This window comes from Brienomyrus brachyistius, chromosome 10 (genome assembly GCF_023856365.1).
Source record: "Brienomyrus brachyistius isolate T26 chromosome 10, BBRACH_0.4, whole genome shotgun sequence".
Lineage (NCBI taxonomy): Eukaryota > Metazoa > Chordata > Actinopteri > Osteoglossiformes > Mormyridae > Brienomyrus > Brienomyrus brachyistius.
In genome coordinates, this window is record NC_064542.1 from 1,928,740 (window position 1) to 1,944,533 (window position 15,794).

The 15,794-nt window shown below is 40.2% G+C and overlaps 1 protein-coding gene across 2 annotated transcripts in view; it reads left to right on the plus strand.

The window, feature by feature from the left end:
• The window catches only part of slc24a6a (solute carrier family 24 member 6a), a 67,969-nt gene extending 56,858 nt beyond the window's left edge, over nucleotides 1-11,111 (plus strand). For both annotated transcript variants that reach the window (XM_049029698.1, XM_049029697.1), the window contains exons 14-17: nucleotides 631-745; nucleotides 2,254-2,366; nucleotides 4,265-4,330; nucleotides 7,266-11,111. In XM_049029698.1, the coding sequence (XP_048885655.1) occupies nucleotides 631-745; nucleotides 2,254-2,366; nucleotides 4,265-4,330; nucleotides 7,266-7,376 (405 nt within the window). In that variant the 3' untranslated portion in view covers nucleotides 7,377-11,111. The remainder of the gene's footprint in view (nucleotides 1-630; nucleotides 746-2,253; nucleotides 2,367-4,264; nucleotides 4,331-7,265) is intronic.
• Nucleotides 11,112-15,794: the final 4,683 nt, after the last annotated feature.

Consider the following 15,794-nt stretch of genomic DNA (forward strand, 5'->3'; position numbering starts at 1 on the left):
CAGCACACTGATCTGATGGCTTACAAAGTCGTGTAGTGTGAGCAGCACACTGATCTGATGGCTTACAAAGTCGTGTAGTGTGAGCAGCACACTGATCTGATGGCTTACAAAGTCGTGTAGTGTGAGCAGCACACTGATCTGATGGCTTAGAAAGTCGTGTAGTGTGAGCAGCACACTGATCTGATGGCTTAGAAAGTCGTGTAGTGTGAGCAGCACACTGATCTGATGGCTTACAATGTCGTGTAGTGTGAGCAGCACACTGATCTGATGGCTTACAAAGTCGTGTAGTGTGAGCAGCACACTGATCTGATGACTTTGAAAGTTGTGTAGTGTCAACTTTACATAAGACCATTGGGATCTGCTTGCTAGGTGTTGAAAACTGAATTGGCTTCATATAGCTGTGTAATTTTTCATCATCAGTTTCTCCATTTCTGGAATGATGCTAGATGTCAGCATCTGAGCTTATTTTTATCCACTTTAAAATCAATGCACTTGGGTTGCACTCTACTGAAGTGACCAGTTAAGAAAGGCAGGCCTGATCCCAGCATATTGTTCCTGCTGAAGTTTCTGAAAAGGAAACCTGACAGCGTAGTGCCTTTGGAGCCCTGTAAGCCCGCTGTCTCTTCTCAGGTCACCATCATCAGCTTCACGCTGGAGATTCCTGATGTCCTCATGGGCATCACCTTCCTGGCAGCAGGAACCAGCGTCCCTGACTGCATGGCCAGCCTCATCGTTGCACGACAAGGTGCCACAAGCCGCCTTCACTTCATGTGCTTTTTGCTTTCGATTCATCTCCCCATCATTTTGTCTGATTCTCTCACTCTTCTTCTCTCCGTTTCTGCTGAAAGGTCTCCCCTTCTGTCAGCTTATATTGCCTTTGTGGGCTGACTGATGTAACCCTAACCTTACCTCTGGTAGCACTACTGATAAGATGTACTAAAATCATGGCTAATGTTATTGATGCTAAATGAATTGGATGGCTGGCCTAGAGTGGCCAATCGAGAGAGCCAGGAAAATCCCCATTAGGCTATTTAACTGTTGTGGCAGTCAACAAAATAATTTGACAAGTTTAAAATTGATCTGGTCAGAAACAAAATTATTTTACTTCTACAGCATACGTGCACACACACACACACACACACACACAGGTTTGTAATTATATTTTTGTGGGGACTCTGCATTCATTTCTATTGAGAGAATTTTAACCCCAGCAATGATGACCTTAACCCTTACCCGCCCTAACCTTAACCATAAGTCTCCAAACAAAATACAAGACATTTGCCATTATTACTTTTTTGATTGCATTCACAAATCTTTGTGGGGACCTGAAAAATGGTACCCACAACTTCAAAATAACACATTTTTTATTTCATTGTGTGGAACATTTGGTCCTTGAACAATATGCTATTTATTATTTATTTTCTTCACGCAAAGTCAGAAATAAAGTTATCCGGATAATAAGACTTGAACTGTGGCATCACTTATTAAAGGTCCCCCAGAACAAAATCAAAATGGGCTGAAAACTCAGGCATAAAACTTTCAGGATGAAAGTTAGTCCCACTCCATGTCTGTTGGACGGACGTACCTGTGAGGTGCTCATAGGAGTTTTACTTAACAATGATTGGTTCAGAGAGGTAATCAATCCAATTGTACAGGAGATGGGTCCGAGCAACTAGAGGAGGCAGGACCAATATATCTCATTGGTTGGTGCCGCCTCCTCTAGTTGCTCAGACCCACCTCCTCTACAATCTGATTGGCTATCTCTCTGAACCAGTCATTTTTCCTTCTGCCCTCAGAACATTTTTGTTGAAGTATAAACTCCTATGAGCCAGCGGGGTTTGCATGATCCCCACATGTCTGTAAAGGTCGTCTCCTGGTACACTGGTATCCTCGCACAAGATAGGAGATTTAGGTGAATTTGCATCTCTGATTTTTATTTATTTATTTTTTTTAGATTAGAGCAGATTCGACGTCGTCGTCATTGTGTTGAGTTGAGGTGCAAAGCCAATGAGATGCAAACTCATGGTGTGGCATTGTGTGCGTGTGTGTGGGTGTTACCTGGGATGGGTTGCCGTCTTGTCCATGGCGTCCCCTGCTTTGTGTTATGTACTTGCTGGCAGAGGCTGCAGACTCACCATGTTCCAGGACTGGAAAAGTATTATGCATGGCTGGATTTCCTCCAGCACCTCTTCTTAATCTCCCCCCCCCATTTTTCAGTGCCTTACTTTGCCCCGTCTCTCTGATTGTCCCCAGGCATGGGGGACATGGCAGTGTCCAACTCCATCGGTAGCAATATCTTCGACATCCTCCTTGGGCTGGGGTTCCCCTGGGCCTTGCGCACTCTGGTTGTGGACTACGGGTCCACGGTACGTCTCCCTGCTCTTGTCCGTATCTAAAGGTTGTGCCAAGAGGAATAATGCCGTGATGCTGTGTTCAACACATTACTGACATGCTGATGTAATCTGTTATTTATTATGAATATTTTTAACGGATATTTTTCATTATGAATCTGTTGTGCTTTCTCAATCCTTCTAATTATATAGTATAATGTGGTGTTTTACAATTTAAAACATAGTCGCAGTGGACAATGAATTCCGGAAACATGCTTTATAAATTGTATATGTATGTAACCCCAAGACAAGCAACCAAAAGAATGCTTGTTTTTTTTCCTCATGTATTCTTTTAAAATATAGATAAATGTGCCTTGTTTACTAGTTTGTCACTGAACAAATAATCTGATTTATTTTTATTTTCCTTAATTTTTTTTATGTTTGCTCATTTCCACATTTTTTTCGTCTGCTCTGCCACCCTCAGCAAAGTCACTTCTAGCTGAGAATATTTTAGACTCTTCAAAATATTTACTTTATATCTTTCTGAGAATCTTCAGAAGGAGTCTGATGAATCACTTCAAGTACTTTTGTTGAGCGACATTTATAATTACGGCAATTGCCTCTTAAGAATTCTGTACTCAGGGAATTTATTACAAAAAGAAGAGTGTAAATCAATATGTAGGAAACAGTGAAGTTATTCATAAACTTCTCACAAACAGCATTTAGACTTTGAATGACTGGATTCCCTTTCTCTTAGACCACTAGACTTTAGAGTTTTTTCTGTATATAATCTCTGCCATTTTAGTATTTCAGGCAGGAGCAGCTCTCTTATATATGTACATGCGGAGTAGGGTGGTGTAGTTTGCTGGGTGGTCTGGGGAACCTGAACATGGCCATATACTGAGGGTGATACCACATGCAAGCTTCTGCCTTGTGCTGAAACCACATCATGGCTTAACTGGGGATGCGTCCAGGATCTTAGTGCTTATTTTAACAGAGCTGTCTTGAACTGTTAAGATGAAGTGATTCCTGGCCTTCGCTGATACTTAAACATTAGGTCTGATATAGCTGATTACATCCTTCCTGTCTTACAATAGTATATCCTGCACTCTATGCTTACTCTTAGGATTGCTTTCTCCTTCACTCTTTCCATCTCTCTCTCTTTCCTCCTTTTATCTTTCTCTGCCAAATGTGTTGACTTTAATGGTGTAAGGAAGCTGGCGTTACTGAAGGTTGCTGTACTAAGAGGATAAGTGAAATCTTCAACCTGTTGGACGCTATGAAGAAGCAGCTCGTAACCAGATGCTCAGAGGGTTTTGATGGAGCAGGAAGAGTAATTCATTGTATTCTGAGAGGGTACAGCAGAGGCTTGTCTGGCGGGCGGTTGGTGCGCTCTTACCAAAGGTAGCTAGAGATGCAAAAATAAAATGACACGCTTGTAAACGGCATTAACTTTATTCATTTGACATACGTGGATCACTTGCCAAATAAATCTCTTTTGCCAGTTCTTGAACTTTGAATTTAATAGTGAGCTGATTGATAGATTCACATCAAATATAATGACAGAGCAATATTTCTGTATCACTATTTTTGAGCACACCATGAGCTTTTGATTATTAATAGGGGAGATGCTGTATATGTAGCAGATTCTGCATGGTGTGGTAGGTAGCGTTGTGTCACTATTGAGTTGAATCTGGCCGCAGTACTAACTGCGGAGAGCTACAGGCATCGGCCAAACGATAAACCCTTCAATGCCTGGCACACTGAAGGCTTGGCGCTTAGACTTTGATTTGGATTTGCTTTGAATTGAAGGCTAAATTGAAGACTTTGCTGACCGTAGCCAAGAGAAAACCCATTTACTGTTTAAAAAAAACAATAGATGTTGAAGTGTTTATGTTTTATTGTCTTCAGTCGTCCTACTTGTGTCTTGTCAGGTGTTCATCAACAGCAAGGGGTTGGTGTACTCCGTGATCCTGTTACTGGCATCTGTGTTCCTCACGGTGAGTACAGTGAGGCCGTCTGAAGGGTCAGAGGTCACGCACAGGGTGTGGGAAAACATGGGAGTTTATGAAACTTGTTGGCAGAGGCTTGTACTCAGCGTGACGCCAGGTTTCATTTACACTGCTAATAAAGCATTAGCGGTGGATCAGAGCCAACAGGAACCTGTGAGACAGATGGATTTATTGGTCACGCACGTAAACAAAGAGTATCGCTACCTCTTAGTAAAAAAGGAATGAGTTCCAAGCTTAACTTTAAAGGTGTATTACTTCTGTTTTCCTTCATGAAATTAATTCCTGTCAATACGCAACTCAAGACATCTTTTCATATCTCGAGCAGTGACATTTTTAGACTAGATAAGTAGAAATGTTGAAAGCATCTTAAATGAGTGTATTTAGTGTATATCAAAATAAGCATCCAAGTTGCTGAATCCTTTATTGGAAGTATAAGTGTAGATCTTAATACCTACAGGGATAAATTAATGTTTGCATTGACCTGGATAAATAATTAACCCTAGTGGCATTGTACTATTTATCTTTAATTCTGTCTTTATTCCTTCTCTTTCCAAAAAAAATATATAATTGTACTAGGTAACTGCTGAAATAAAGAAAGTCTAGTGTGGTTAAGAGATCAACAAATTAACATCCTGTTCCTCATTACAATGCATCAGTAGGTGCTGCAAAGGCCCAGCTGCCTGGAGATGTTTGCTTCTGTTCACCTTGCTGATGTTTTAAGGGGAACATCTACACCTTTGCCTGAATCACCCGTGATGTTCGCACACAGATTTGAGATGCAAGGCAAAAACGATAAGCGACATTACAACTCAATGCTAAATCTAGGTTGTGAACAGGCCTATCCATGCTGATGCAAACTGCAGTTGGGTTGAAGTGCATCAGCCATAAAAATGCACTTGCTTGTGTGAGTAAAGTGTTACTAAATGTATAGACAATGATCATGTGACTCAGCAGCCTCCTAAAAGAATCTTACAGGCTCAAGGGCCTGTTTCCAACAGAGAAGGGCTCTGGAATCTGTGTGAAGTTTTGGGATCATTCATCCCTTAAATGGGAAGTTAAATAACAATGAATAAAAAGTCTGACCAATCACGTCCATTTCATCGGGAAGCCTTGCCCTGATTGGCCTAGTGTGCATTAAAACTCTCCTGAGGGCTCCTAATGGGAGCTACCTGTATGCTACACGCAACTGGACTGTGCTTCTTTGGTATCAACAATGTTGTTGGTTCTAGTCTAGTGGGGAGGTGAGGGATTTGCTGTTCTGCTCTTGAGGGAGCTTTTTTTATCAGTGCATTTTTTGTTTACAATTTCTCAGAGCTGTAGTGTACAGTGAAGGAGCAGGCAGTACTCTCATACACACACTACATGGCCAAAAAAAAAGTCATCATTTGAATTTATATCAGCAAGTACTTAAGAGCCAATGACCGGATCATTATTACAGCCCAGCAACTTTACGCAGCAATAAAGTGAAGTCAGCTGAGTACCTGAATCTACTGGCCAGGTTACACCTCCATCCATCACCAGTGGGTTTTTTTCCCTGTTGGCATGAGGATGTTCCCGGACAAGGATGCCAAGATTCATTGGGTTCGAATTGTCAAAGAGTGGTTCAGTGAGCGTGAGGAATCATTTTCACATATGACTTGGTCACCACAGAGTTGTGACCTTAACCCCATTGAAGGTCTTTGGGATGTGCTGAAGGAGGCTTTATGGAGGTTCAACTCACTTGTCAATACAGGATCTCGGTGAGAAATTAATGCAAATCTGGATGAAAATAAAGGGTGAGATGTTGCATAAGCCTGTGGAAACAAAGCCATGACAAATGTCTGCCATAATCAAAGCTAAAGGCCGTCCAACAAAATATTCAAATGGCGGCTTTTTCTGCCCTGGCAGTATACATACATATACAGTGCTGTGCAAAATTCCTAGTGTAGGATATCCTGTTTCCCATAACGACTCTGATGTACTTCACTCTGCTTCATCGTAGTAGCTCTCGAGACGTTTCCTTATTAGGTTATTTACTGGTCTGGCTGAGGACAGAGTCTGTCAGCTTAGCCATTTGAAAACCTCCTAAAGTCACCTCAGTATTTGCAGCTGCCATTCTACACATCCATGCGTTTTTTTCCTGCCCGCTAGTCCACCTTGCATGGCTGACCAATATCTCACTGACCTTCTAAAAACACATTTTTATTAATGAATTAAGAGAGCTGGTTATGAAATGTAACAAATACATGGAATGGCTGAGGAGAGGTTTGGGCACCAAAGTGATGTTCATCTAGCTACCCAGCAAGATATCTGTATCTTTTTGCAGAAATTCTTGTTTAGTTTTTCTCAAATTAATCTGTGTTTGCATATGTTTTTTTCTGAGCAAATGGACACTTATTACCCAGATAAATAGTCTGAAACATGTTCTTTGACTCCCTAAGACTTTTGCGCTGTACTGTAAATACTGTGTGTGTGTGTGTGTGTGTGTGTGTGTGTGTGTGTGTGTGTGTGTGTGTGTGTGTGTGTGTTTGTGTGTGAGTGTGTGTGTATTTGTATTTGTGCAGGTTATGTATTTATATATAAAACCTGTTATTTAGACATTATGGGGACTCTTTTTTTTTTGGTTGCCACAACGTGGGACCTCAATTTTATAAAAATCTGTGACTGCAATCAAAAAACAAAAAATGCCAAAGGTCTGGTATTTTGTCTGGTTACTTGTGAGTCAGGTTAGGGCTGGGTGGGGGTTAAGCTTGTCGTTGTTGGGATTAGATTTTTCTATAGAATTGAATGGAAAGTCCCCACTAAGATATGGATACAAACATGTGTGTGTGTGTGTGCATGTGTGTGTGTGCATAGACATGACTTCATCTATCCTCCTGGCCTCCCCTTCACTGCAATGTGCTGTGTTCTCCACCTGTCACTCTGTCCCTCCCCCATTGCCCAGGTCCTCAGCGTGCACTTGAACCACTGGAGGCTGGACCGGCGCCTGGGGGTCTGCCTGGTGTTGCTGTACTCCGTCTTCGTGCTCTGCTCCATATTCTTCGAGCAGCTGTAGCCTGCCCTCACGCTCCATCATAGCTGCCTGCACTCCTGATGGCGGAGAACATGCTTGTCCGTTTTTCCATCCTGTTTGGTTTACAGTATCCTGTTTCTCATAACTACTATGATGTAGTTGACTTTGGTTGATCATGGTAGCTCTCAAGACGTTTATTTATTACTGGTCCAATTCAGGCCAGATTGCGAGGGTCTTGGGTCAAAGGCACAAGTTTTTGCCCCAAACCCCCACTGCCCCTCGTGCTGTGATCTGGATGTATTTACAGGCTATAGGATTTCAATATTCCCTCGTCTATTTTGAGCTGCAGGCCTGGCAGTCGATGTTGGAGACATATCCAGAGAAAACGCAACTGGTTTGTCCTCGTCCCTCTGCCCAGACCTCGTGATGTCCGACGTGTAGCAGCAATTGCTGGCAGTGTGGGGATTGTGACCTCTAGGAATCTCACACAGGTCAAGTTTCTCTGTTCAAACGAAAGGAAGCTTTAAAATAATACTGTAAATTAACTCTATAATGAAGTTCATTTGTAATGTGAAGAGGCCGAACCATTTAACTATGATTTGGAAGTGCTGTTAATATTTTAACATTCGGAAACTGACTATTTTTACCGTATAAGGCCAAAAGGATATGAACCTTAGCTGTTTCCTACTAGGTACAGTACAGTCAAATCTACACATGCACAAGTATAGTATAGGGGACTATTTAAAGTCCATTACATTGAGGTTGACCTGTTTTAGTAAGGTGTAGGCCTTGCAGTGATCTACAAACGTATCACGGTTTGTAATACGACTAGACACTGAATTAAAAATGTTACAACACAAATCCATAAATAATATAAAAATCGAGCAATGCAACTTCAAGGAGAAAATAATTGGCTGGGAAGGGATTTCTGTGTGCAAACGCACCAGAAACCAGTGCAGCATGCAGGAAATGTTTTTCCTACCAATGACTCCATCAAAGGCTCAATGTGACCTTTCCCGCATAATCTAACTGTAATCTACAATAAGTCAATAGCCGGGAAGGACAGGGAAATTAAAGTAGTACAATGAAACCCTTTTGTTTGATTTGGTCATACTGGTTACTTATACAGTGCTAGCTATAGCAGTTCCCACTGAGGAGATCAGTTTGGCTCTCCAATGCACTATTTGTTCCTCCTGATCAATTCTACCTGTCTTCAGGTCAGATATAAGATATTTTCCACTAGTTTTTCAAAAAGAAAATTCTTCACATTTAGTACACTTTGGTTTTTGTCTGTATTGGTCAAGGGTGTAGGTTTGGGTAAGATGAATGGAGACATGTCTCCGGCAATATTGTGGGAGTGGTGCGTGTGTTCAGGCCGGCCAGGGGGCTCGGGGCTGTTGTGGTCCCTACTAAATTTGAAACCAAGGCGACGCCTTTGGTGTTGCTCAAAGCAGACAAAGTACAATTTCTCGGGGTCCATGGTCCACACGAGGGGATGTGGTTTGATGCTCAGTGAATGGATACATGTTTCACACTGTTCAATTCTCTGAAAGTTGTTGAAGATTTGTTATAATGTCTGCACTATTCTGCATGACCTATCCTTTCTTATGGAGTAAAATGAAATCCTTCTAAACATTTAATACAGATTTTGAATAGGTATAAATCTATTTAATATGTGTTTATATATTTTCAGCTGTCGCCACTTTTGATATCTTGTGTACGGGTCTAATATTACGGTTCACTGAGATTAGGTACGTTTGATGTTCAAGACAAAGATACAGTCTGACCACTTATTTATGAGTATTATTATATTGAGCAAGTTCAGAAGAAACCTCACATTACCTTTGCTAAGTGTTTACTAAACATATGCATAGTTTTTTAAGAACGGGTGTCGGAGAGTATCTAGTTATATTTGTGATGTATTTTAATATTAAATGATCATGGTGTACCTATGTTTATATTTCAGGTTACGTGTCCTTCCAAAAAAAAGTGTTTAGTTTTTTTAGTATCTATAAAGAAGGAATATTATATGTACGCAGAGCCCCTTTCGTCAAATATGAAAAAAATATATAAACTTAATGTTTAGTTTTTTGTAAGCCAGTGTATATACAGAGTCGCGATAGATTCTAGATATTTTCACTTCGGCAACTTTGGTGTTAGTTGCAAATCCCTTGCATGTTATTAGGAGAGGGACAGAGTCATTTATAGCTGTGTCCATCATGCCCTGAAGCCACATTTCTTCTATGGTACACTGAGCGAGGGGTTTAAACATTCGATTTCCTCTTATTTTACGAAGTTTACAGTTAACTGTTGTTGGCATCCTCACATGTTTCTGTAATATTTTAACATTTTGATTGTAACTGCAACGCCAGAATTGATCTTATCCTCTCCTAGCATCAGGAGAAGGTTTTTATCTGTTGCTCATGTGCTTTAGGTTAAACTCTTGGCCTCCAGATTGATGAGGAAGAGGAACCAGAGTGGCAATCATGAGGAGAACCCCTAGCAGCATATTATTCATCATGTCATTGCAAATGGCTAATTTCTTACTAAGGCTTGTAATTAGTGAGATGGATAATCAATTTATTATGTTACAGCAGCCATTTGAGAATGTCACATGCTGGCTGGTGTGGATCCTGTTGGAGGTTTCTGGAACAGTAGCTAGAATCATAAAGAACTGAAATTGATGCCCAAAAGAGACACCAGAATAGCCCAGATTGTAATTTGTCTTGTTTTAGAAATGTGAAGATAACAGAAGATAATGATATTGTGTATGTGGCTGGAGTGCAGCCTGGAAGCTACATGAATCTAGCCATCGGGTACCTGCTTACATTGATTGGAAAATTTTCCTAATTTTTATTTTTTAATTAATTAGCAGTGCATGTTATACTTGCAGAAATAGGTCAAGCAGGTAGAGAAAACGTATGGATGTTTTACGTGAAAAACTAATAACTTAAATTGTCATTGTTTTGTCACAAATTTAATTTATTGACCAGATAAAATATAATGTATTCACCAAAAAAAAATCATATTTTAGAAAAAAATACTGCGTGAAGTTTCACCTGAAGTCTAAAGCTACTGTTTTTGAGGGTAGATGTAGAGTTTAGACATTTTGACATGTGTTTCTTAATAGTGCTGTTCCTACAGCTGACATGAATTTGTTTTTGCCATTTTACCGCAAGAGCTTTACAAAGTCCAAAGTGAAACATTCCTGTTCCCTTCACTTCTTTGCCTTGTTTATTTTTGTCACCGCTGTCCCATGCTTGCCCTCTGTCATCTTCTATTGATTGCCCTGAGAATTAAACAACTGTGATAAGTAGTATTCACACCGGGGGGGTGATTATTAAGGGTGGCTTCTCAGTTGTCCCATGCACAGACACACACTAAGCAGGCATGAAAGACCCTAATGCTCTGCTTTGCGTCTCCTTACTGGCGTCTGTCCACCGTAGTGCCCGAGTGAGTGAGGAGAGGACCATCGATAGCAGAACACCCCCATGGAGACTCTCACCACCCCCCACCCTCCCACACCACTTCTCTCTGGAATGATAAAACATAACAGGTCATGAGTCTACAGCTGGGTAGCGAGTGTGAAAAGCGTGTTTAAATGCTGAGCAGGCGCTATGAATCTCAGTATGCTAACAAGGTGTGATATGAAATGTGTTCCAGAGGCTGGGGCCCTTTGGAAATGCAGATCCCTGTCATTTCAGCTTTCGGCACAATGCTTGTATTGTTCGAAAAAATGTACATTGTTGAGTGCAATAAACAACAGTCTGTGCAATATTTCTATATTTTTCCTTTTCTTTTGGTTGAAAATAGCAACCTGAGATCTCATATAATAAGAGTGTAATTTATTTCCATTGTACTGTCTTTATGATTAATCCTCTCACTGTGATCTGTGAGAATATATGGACCTTTATCAGGCAAAAATATACCAGAATGCAGGCCAAGTGCATTCACCACACTTGGATCAGTGCTCTTAAAGGTTCCATGTTCCTTATCCTGTGGATTGTAAATGGACTTCAAATATTTCAAAAATAACTAATTAAAAAAAACATTAAGAAGTCATATTCAGAACTTCACCTGCTTTGGAGCTTTACTGTATGTTATGTTTACATTTGTTTTAGTTTCGAATATCTTTGTTTCCTTAACTACCGTTCTTTTGTGGGTTCTGCTGACCGTGTGAGACGCTGCTGTATCCGTAACGCTCCGTGTGGGTAGCTAGATTCCCCTCGTACTTGCTGCTGCTGTGTAGAGCAAATGGGGAGCGGAGGATTAGTGATACTTGCCAAAGGGATCAGCCACGGTGGCAAAATTTATGGCTACCTTGGTGTTTACACCAATCGAACACGTCCTCTGAACAAACAACCACAGGGACTTGACTAAGTGCCTGCCTGAAGCCGGAGCACATGCCCCAAGCCCAGCTTGTGACATTTCTGTATCACTATATTAATCTGCTTAGAACACTGCAGGTTCTTGGGGCTCATAGTTATACTTAAAAGCTATGGGCTAGTCCTCGGTGTCTAAATAGGGTTTATAAGGACATCAGCTAAACATCATTAAAATTACTGTAGCACTCTAATTGAAACAGGTTCAATGAGCCTTTCTGACCCAGAATCAGTTGTTAAACAGTCTTTGTTGCTGGTGAACTGTAGACAGTATCTGTCCATCAGTGACAGTTCAACTCAGTCTCCATGAGAACTCCTTGTCGTGCAATCTTTTTGTCTAATTTTAACCATCCCACTTACTGTATGTTTAGAGAAATTTCTTGGGAGAGGCATGGTTTGTAAAAATGTAGCGTTTGTGGAATTCCTGCTACTGTGATGTGCGTCATGTGACCCTGGTAAAAAAATATTTTTTCTATATTGGGTTATTAATCGTAATGAGTAGTATCTTTTAAAATGTAAGCCTGTGCTACAAATGTAGTATCTACAATAAAATAGACTTACTGGGATGATTTGTATACTTTTCATTTTTGCAACCTTTTTAATAGACTTTTTTTGCGATTTTATTGTCCTGAAAGAAGCAAAACGGTAAACAAGGATATGAACAACGAGTAGGACGGAATTCCAGCTCACTGCAGATGGACTGTTAGGATGTAAATATTGAGTCTAGCTTGTTATATTTCAGTTAATCTTTTGTGTCACAGCCCTTGAAATTTCAAAGTGTTAGACATCCATCAAAGGACATTCAGGTAGCTGTTACACAACACTAGATTTATCAGATTTAAAGTGTCTTGAAAATCTTTGTCCCTTCATACGTTTAGTCAAAACCTGCTATGCAAGTTGGTGAGTCCGTAGTTGTGTTCTTCCTAGTTTTACCATGATTATATAGGGAGTTTACTGTAGAAAACTGTAACTATACTGAGGCAATAAGTACATTCCTGTCTGCTTAATCCTGTTCATATAATGTGCATCTTTGGAAAGAGAGTCAGGTGACACTAACTGTTCTTGCTGATTTTATTTATCTGTCCATCACTTCCAGAGGTTTGTATTATCGATGTATTATGTTTCATTCAAAACTCCTGAAATTTTTATTCATTGTTGCTCCCATCCCTGAAAACGGCAACCCCAGAAATAACCCAAAATAATTTTCTGTTCTGCTTCTGCTTATCCTTGGGTTTTACTTGGTTTTACAGCCATAGAAAAAAAATTAAAGATCACTCTGTATTTTTAAACAAATCTGCATTTTTAAATCCTGCTTTAATTGTGGTTGTGCTGGCAGATGGCTATGCTGAGCAGCAGGTTGCTTCCAGGTTCAAAATTTCTAAGACAGCAGTACAGAAGAATACAGTGAAGTAGGAGACACTGGGAATGACCAGAAACCAGGCAGGTAAAAGGCAGAAGCAACTTTGTAATGCTAATGATGACTGTTAACTTATCCAACAACTTCTCATGAATTGTAGGATGATATCAAGTGACCTTCAGAAGGAATGGGGAACATTAAGAGCAGGTGTGAAGTGCACTGCTAGGACAGTTCATATCAGGCTCATAGAAGCAGGACTGAAGACCCATGAAGCAAGGAAGAAGCCCTTCATCAATGAAAAACAGAGGAAAACAGGCTGCAGTCTGGCACGAAAAATATATTATTCACAGATGCACATCTATAAATTGAGAAATGAGTGCAACAAAAAATTGTGCTCTGGTCTCTTAATTTTTTCCACGGTTTTATATAAAGGGATGTATTGATTAATATTACTCTTCAAATAATAAGCTGAGGTATCCCTCAAGCCTTTGATACAAGTGAAATTAATTAATATCCTTTACTGAGCTATGGTCAAAAATAGGGATGATTTTTAATGCTTACCAATAACAATGAGGGAATTTTAAACATTCATGCCTGGTTAATTTCCAATTTTAATGAATGGTAATTACAAATCCAACAGAGATCTCAGCTTATGAGCCAATTTCCAGGAATGTATTAGGGTCATATATACGCGGGTTAATCGTAGCAGCAATGTCTGTGAGAACCACAGATATACTGGATATCAAATGAGATTTCTGGAGCTGGATGGATAAAAATGGGATCGGACTGCAAGTGCCAGTGGAGTATAAAGAATCACAGTTGTAGAGAACTCAACTGGTTGCTTGAAACAAAATCGTGGTCTGGATTTGTTCTTTCTGAACCTGAACTTTCCACCTCTGGTGTTCTGTTCACCTTTCCTCACATGGTATGGTGATTTGTCACGATGAGGAGGCTTGTTAAGGTAAGTTAAGAGCTATGTTGCATGTAGTTTTTCAACTGCTGTCTGGGTTACCCATGGCAGGCAGGTCTTAACAAAGTTACTGCACAGTCAGTAAAAATGGTACAGCCCTGGTACAGTTTTGTTCCCCAAAGTACAAACAACATTAATATACCCCCAATGGTACAAAAATGTTCCCCAGAGTCCATTTCTGTAATTTAAATTAGACTGAAAGGTTTACGCACAGCTAGGGAACAACTGGCAGAGCCTTGAAGGTACAGCCCCAGTGACAAGTAATTCTACCCTCAAAGGTATAAGCTAACACTTTTTTCTGACAGTGCAGGCAAAACCTACTGCTTACAATGTGCAGAAGTGATAAGGATGGCAGCGAATGATTGCAATAGTGATGACAATGACACTGTTTCCAACAGCAAGGTAAAAAGTGATGGTAAAAACTTCAACACCTTATCAAAAAAACCTTATTGGAGACACACCAGAACAAATAACAATATAGGCCAGGAAGACGGGCTCATAAGATTGGATGGCACTGAATATACTACTGAGGAAGAGGTAAGAATTCTTCGGAGTACAGCTGGTGTTTATGACGCTCTTGGATCAAAGCCTATTGAGTGTCTAATTGCTGATGGTGCCATGCTAGAAAATGCCAAGCTGCAAATAAAGTATTACAGAGCATGATTTAAGGAAATCTGGATGTGGTAAAGATAGAAATGGATTGCATGTAGGTTGACATCTCAAGCAATAGGAAATAGCAAACTTAAATGTAATGGACACTTTCACTCAGGAAAACTAGTAACTATATACGATGCTGTGATGATCGACTGATATTAATTCATTTTGTTGGATACCCCTTCGATGTAGCAGTTATGCAGGATTATGCCCCAACAAATGCAGCAAAAGAATAGCTGTTCTATGGCCCAGGTCAGGCTGAAATAGGACATCCAAATATTCCAAGAAATATTACTGGCAACTGAAGGTAAGGTGGGAAATACAGCAGGCCAGTATGGAAATGAAAACTAAGCTGGAAGAGACTAAACTGCTTCTGAAAATCCATTGACCTTTGCATTGCCAATACATTCTTTGAGCAACTAATGCATAGTAATTACACCTTAATATCATCAGATGGAGTTAAAAGACATCAAATAAATTACAGTCTCCTTGCCAAACAATGGAAGAACTCAATTGAAATATCAAATACATGGTGAGGAGCTTATTGTGGAATAGACCATGAACTACTTATATGCAAGCTCTAAGTGTAGCTAAAACGGAAGAAGGTCATCTGACTTTCAAAATGTGAGCTAGAGAATATACCCTTTGCCATCTAGGAAAAAAATCATAAACTGATTTGAGATGCTGGACCTCCTTAAGTGAGAACCCGAGGAACAGTTGACAGAATTCAAGAACGTGAGCTGGGTGGAACCTGAGTAAGAAATGGTCAAGCTGATAGGGCCAAAGACGTCAACGCGGACGACACAAGGGAAACTGACAAGAGGAGTCAAAATTAGAACAGATGAAGATCTCTTAAAAGTACTGACTTCCAAATTCCAGAAATCTACCAGGTATTGCAAAGACCGATATTACAACATTTGAAAAGTCACCTAAGAAGGACATTACCCTGGAAAAATAACAGCTGTTTTTCAGAGACCCGTGAAATTAAAAAGAAAGTTTTGACCTCAAGTGGGTGTGCTGAAACAATGAATGATGAGCAAACAAAAAAAATCACGAAACAAAGCTCAAGCAGAAATGTAAGGAATACAAATACGACG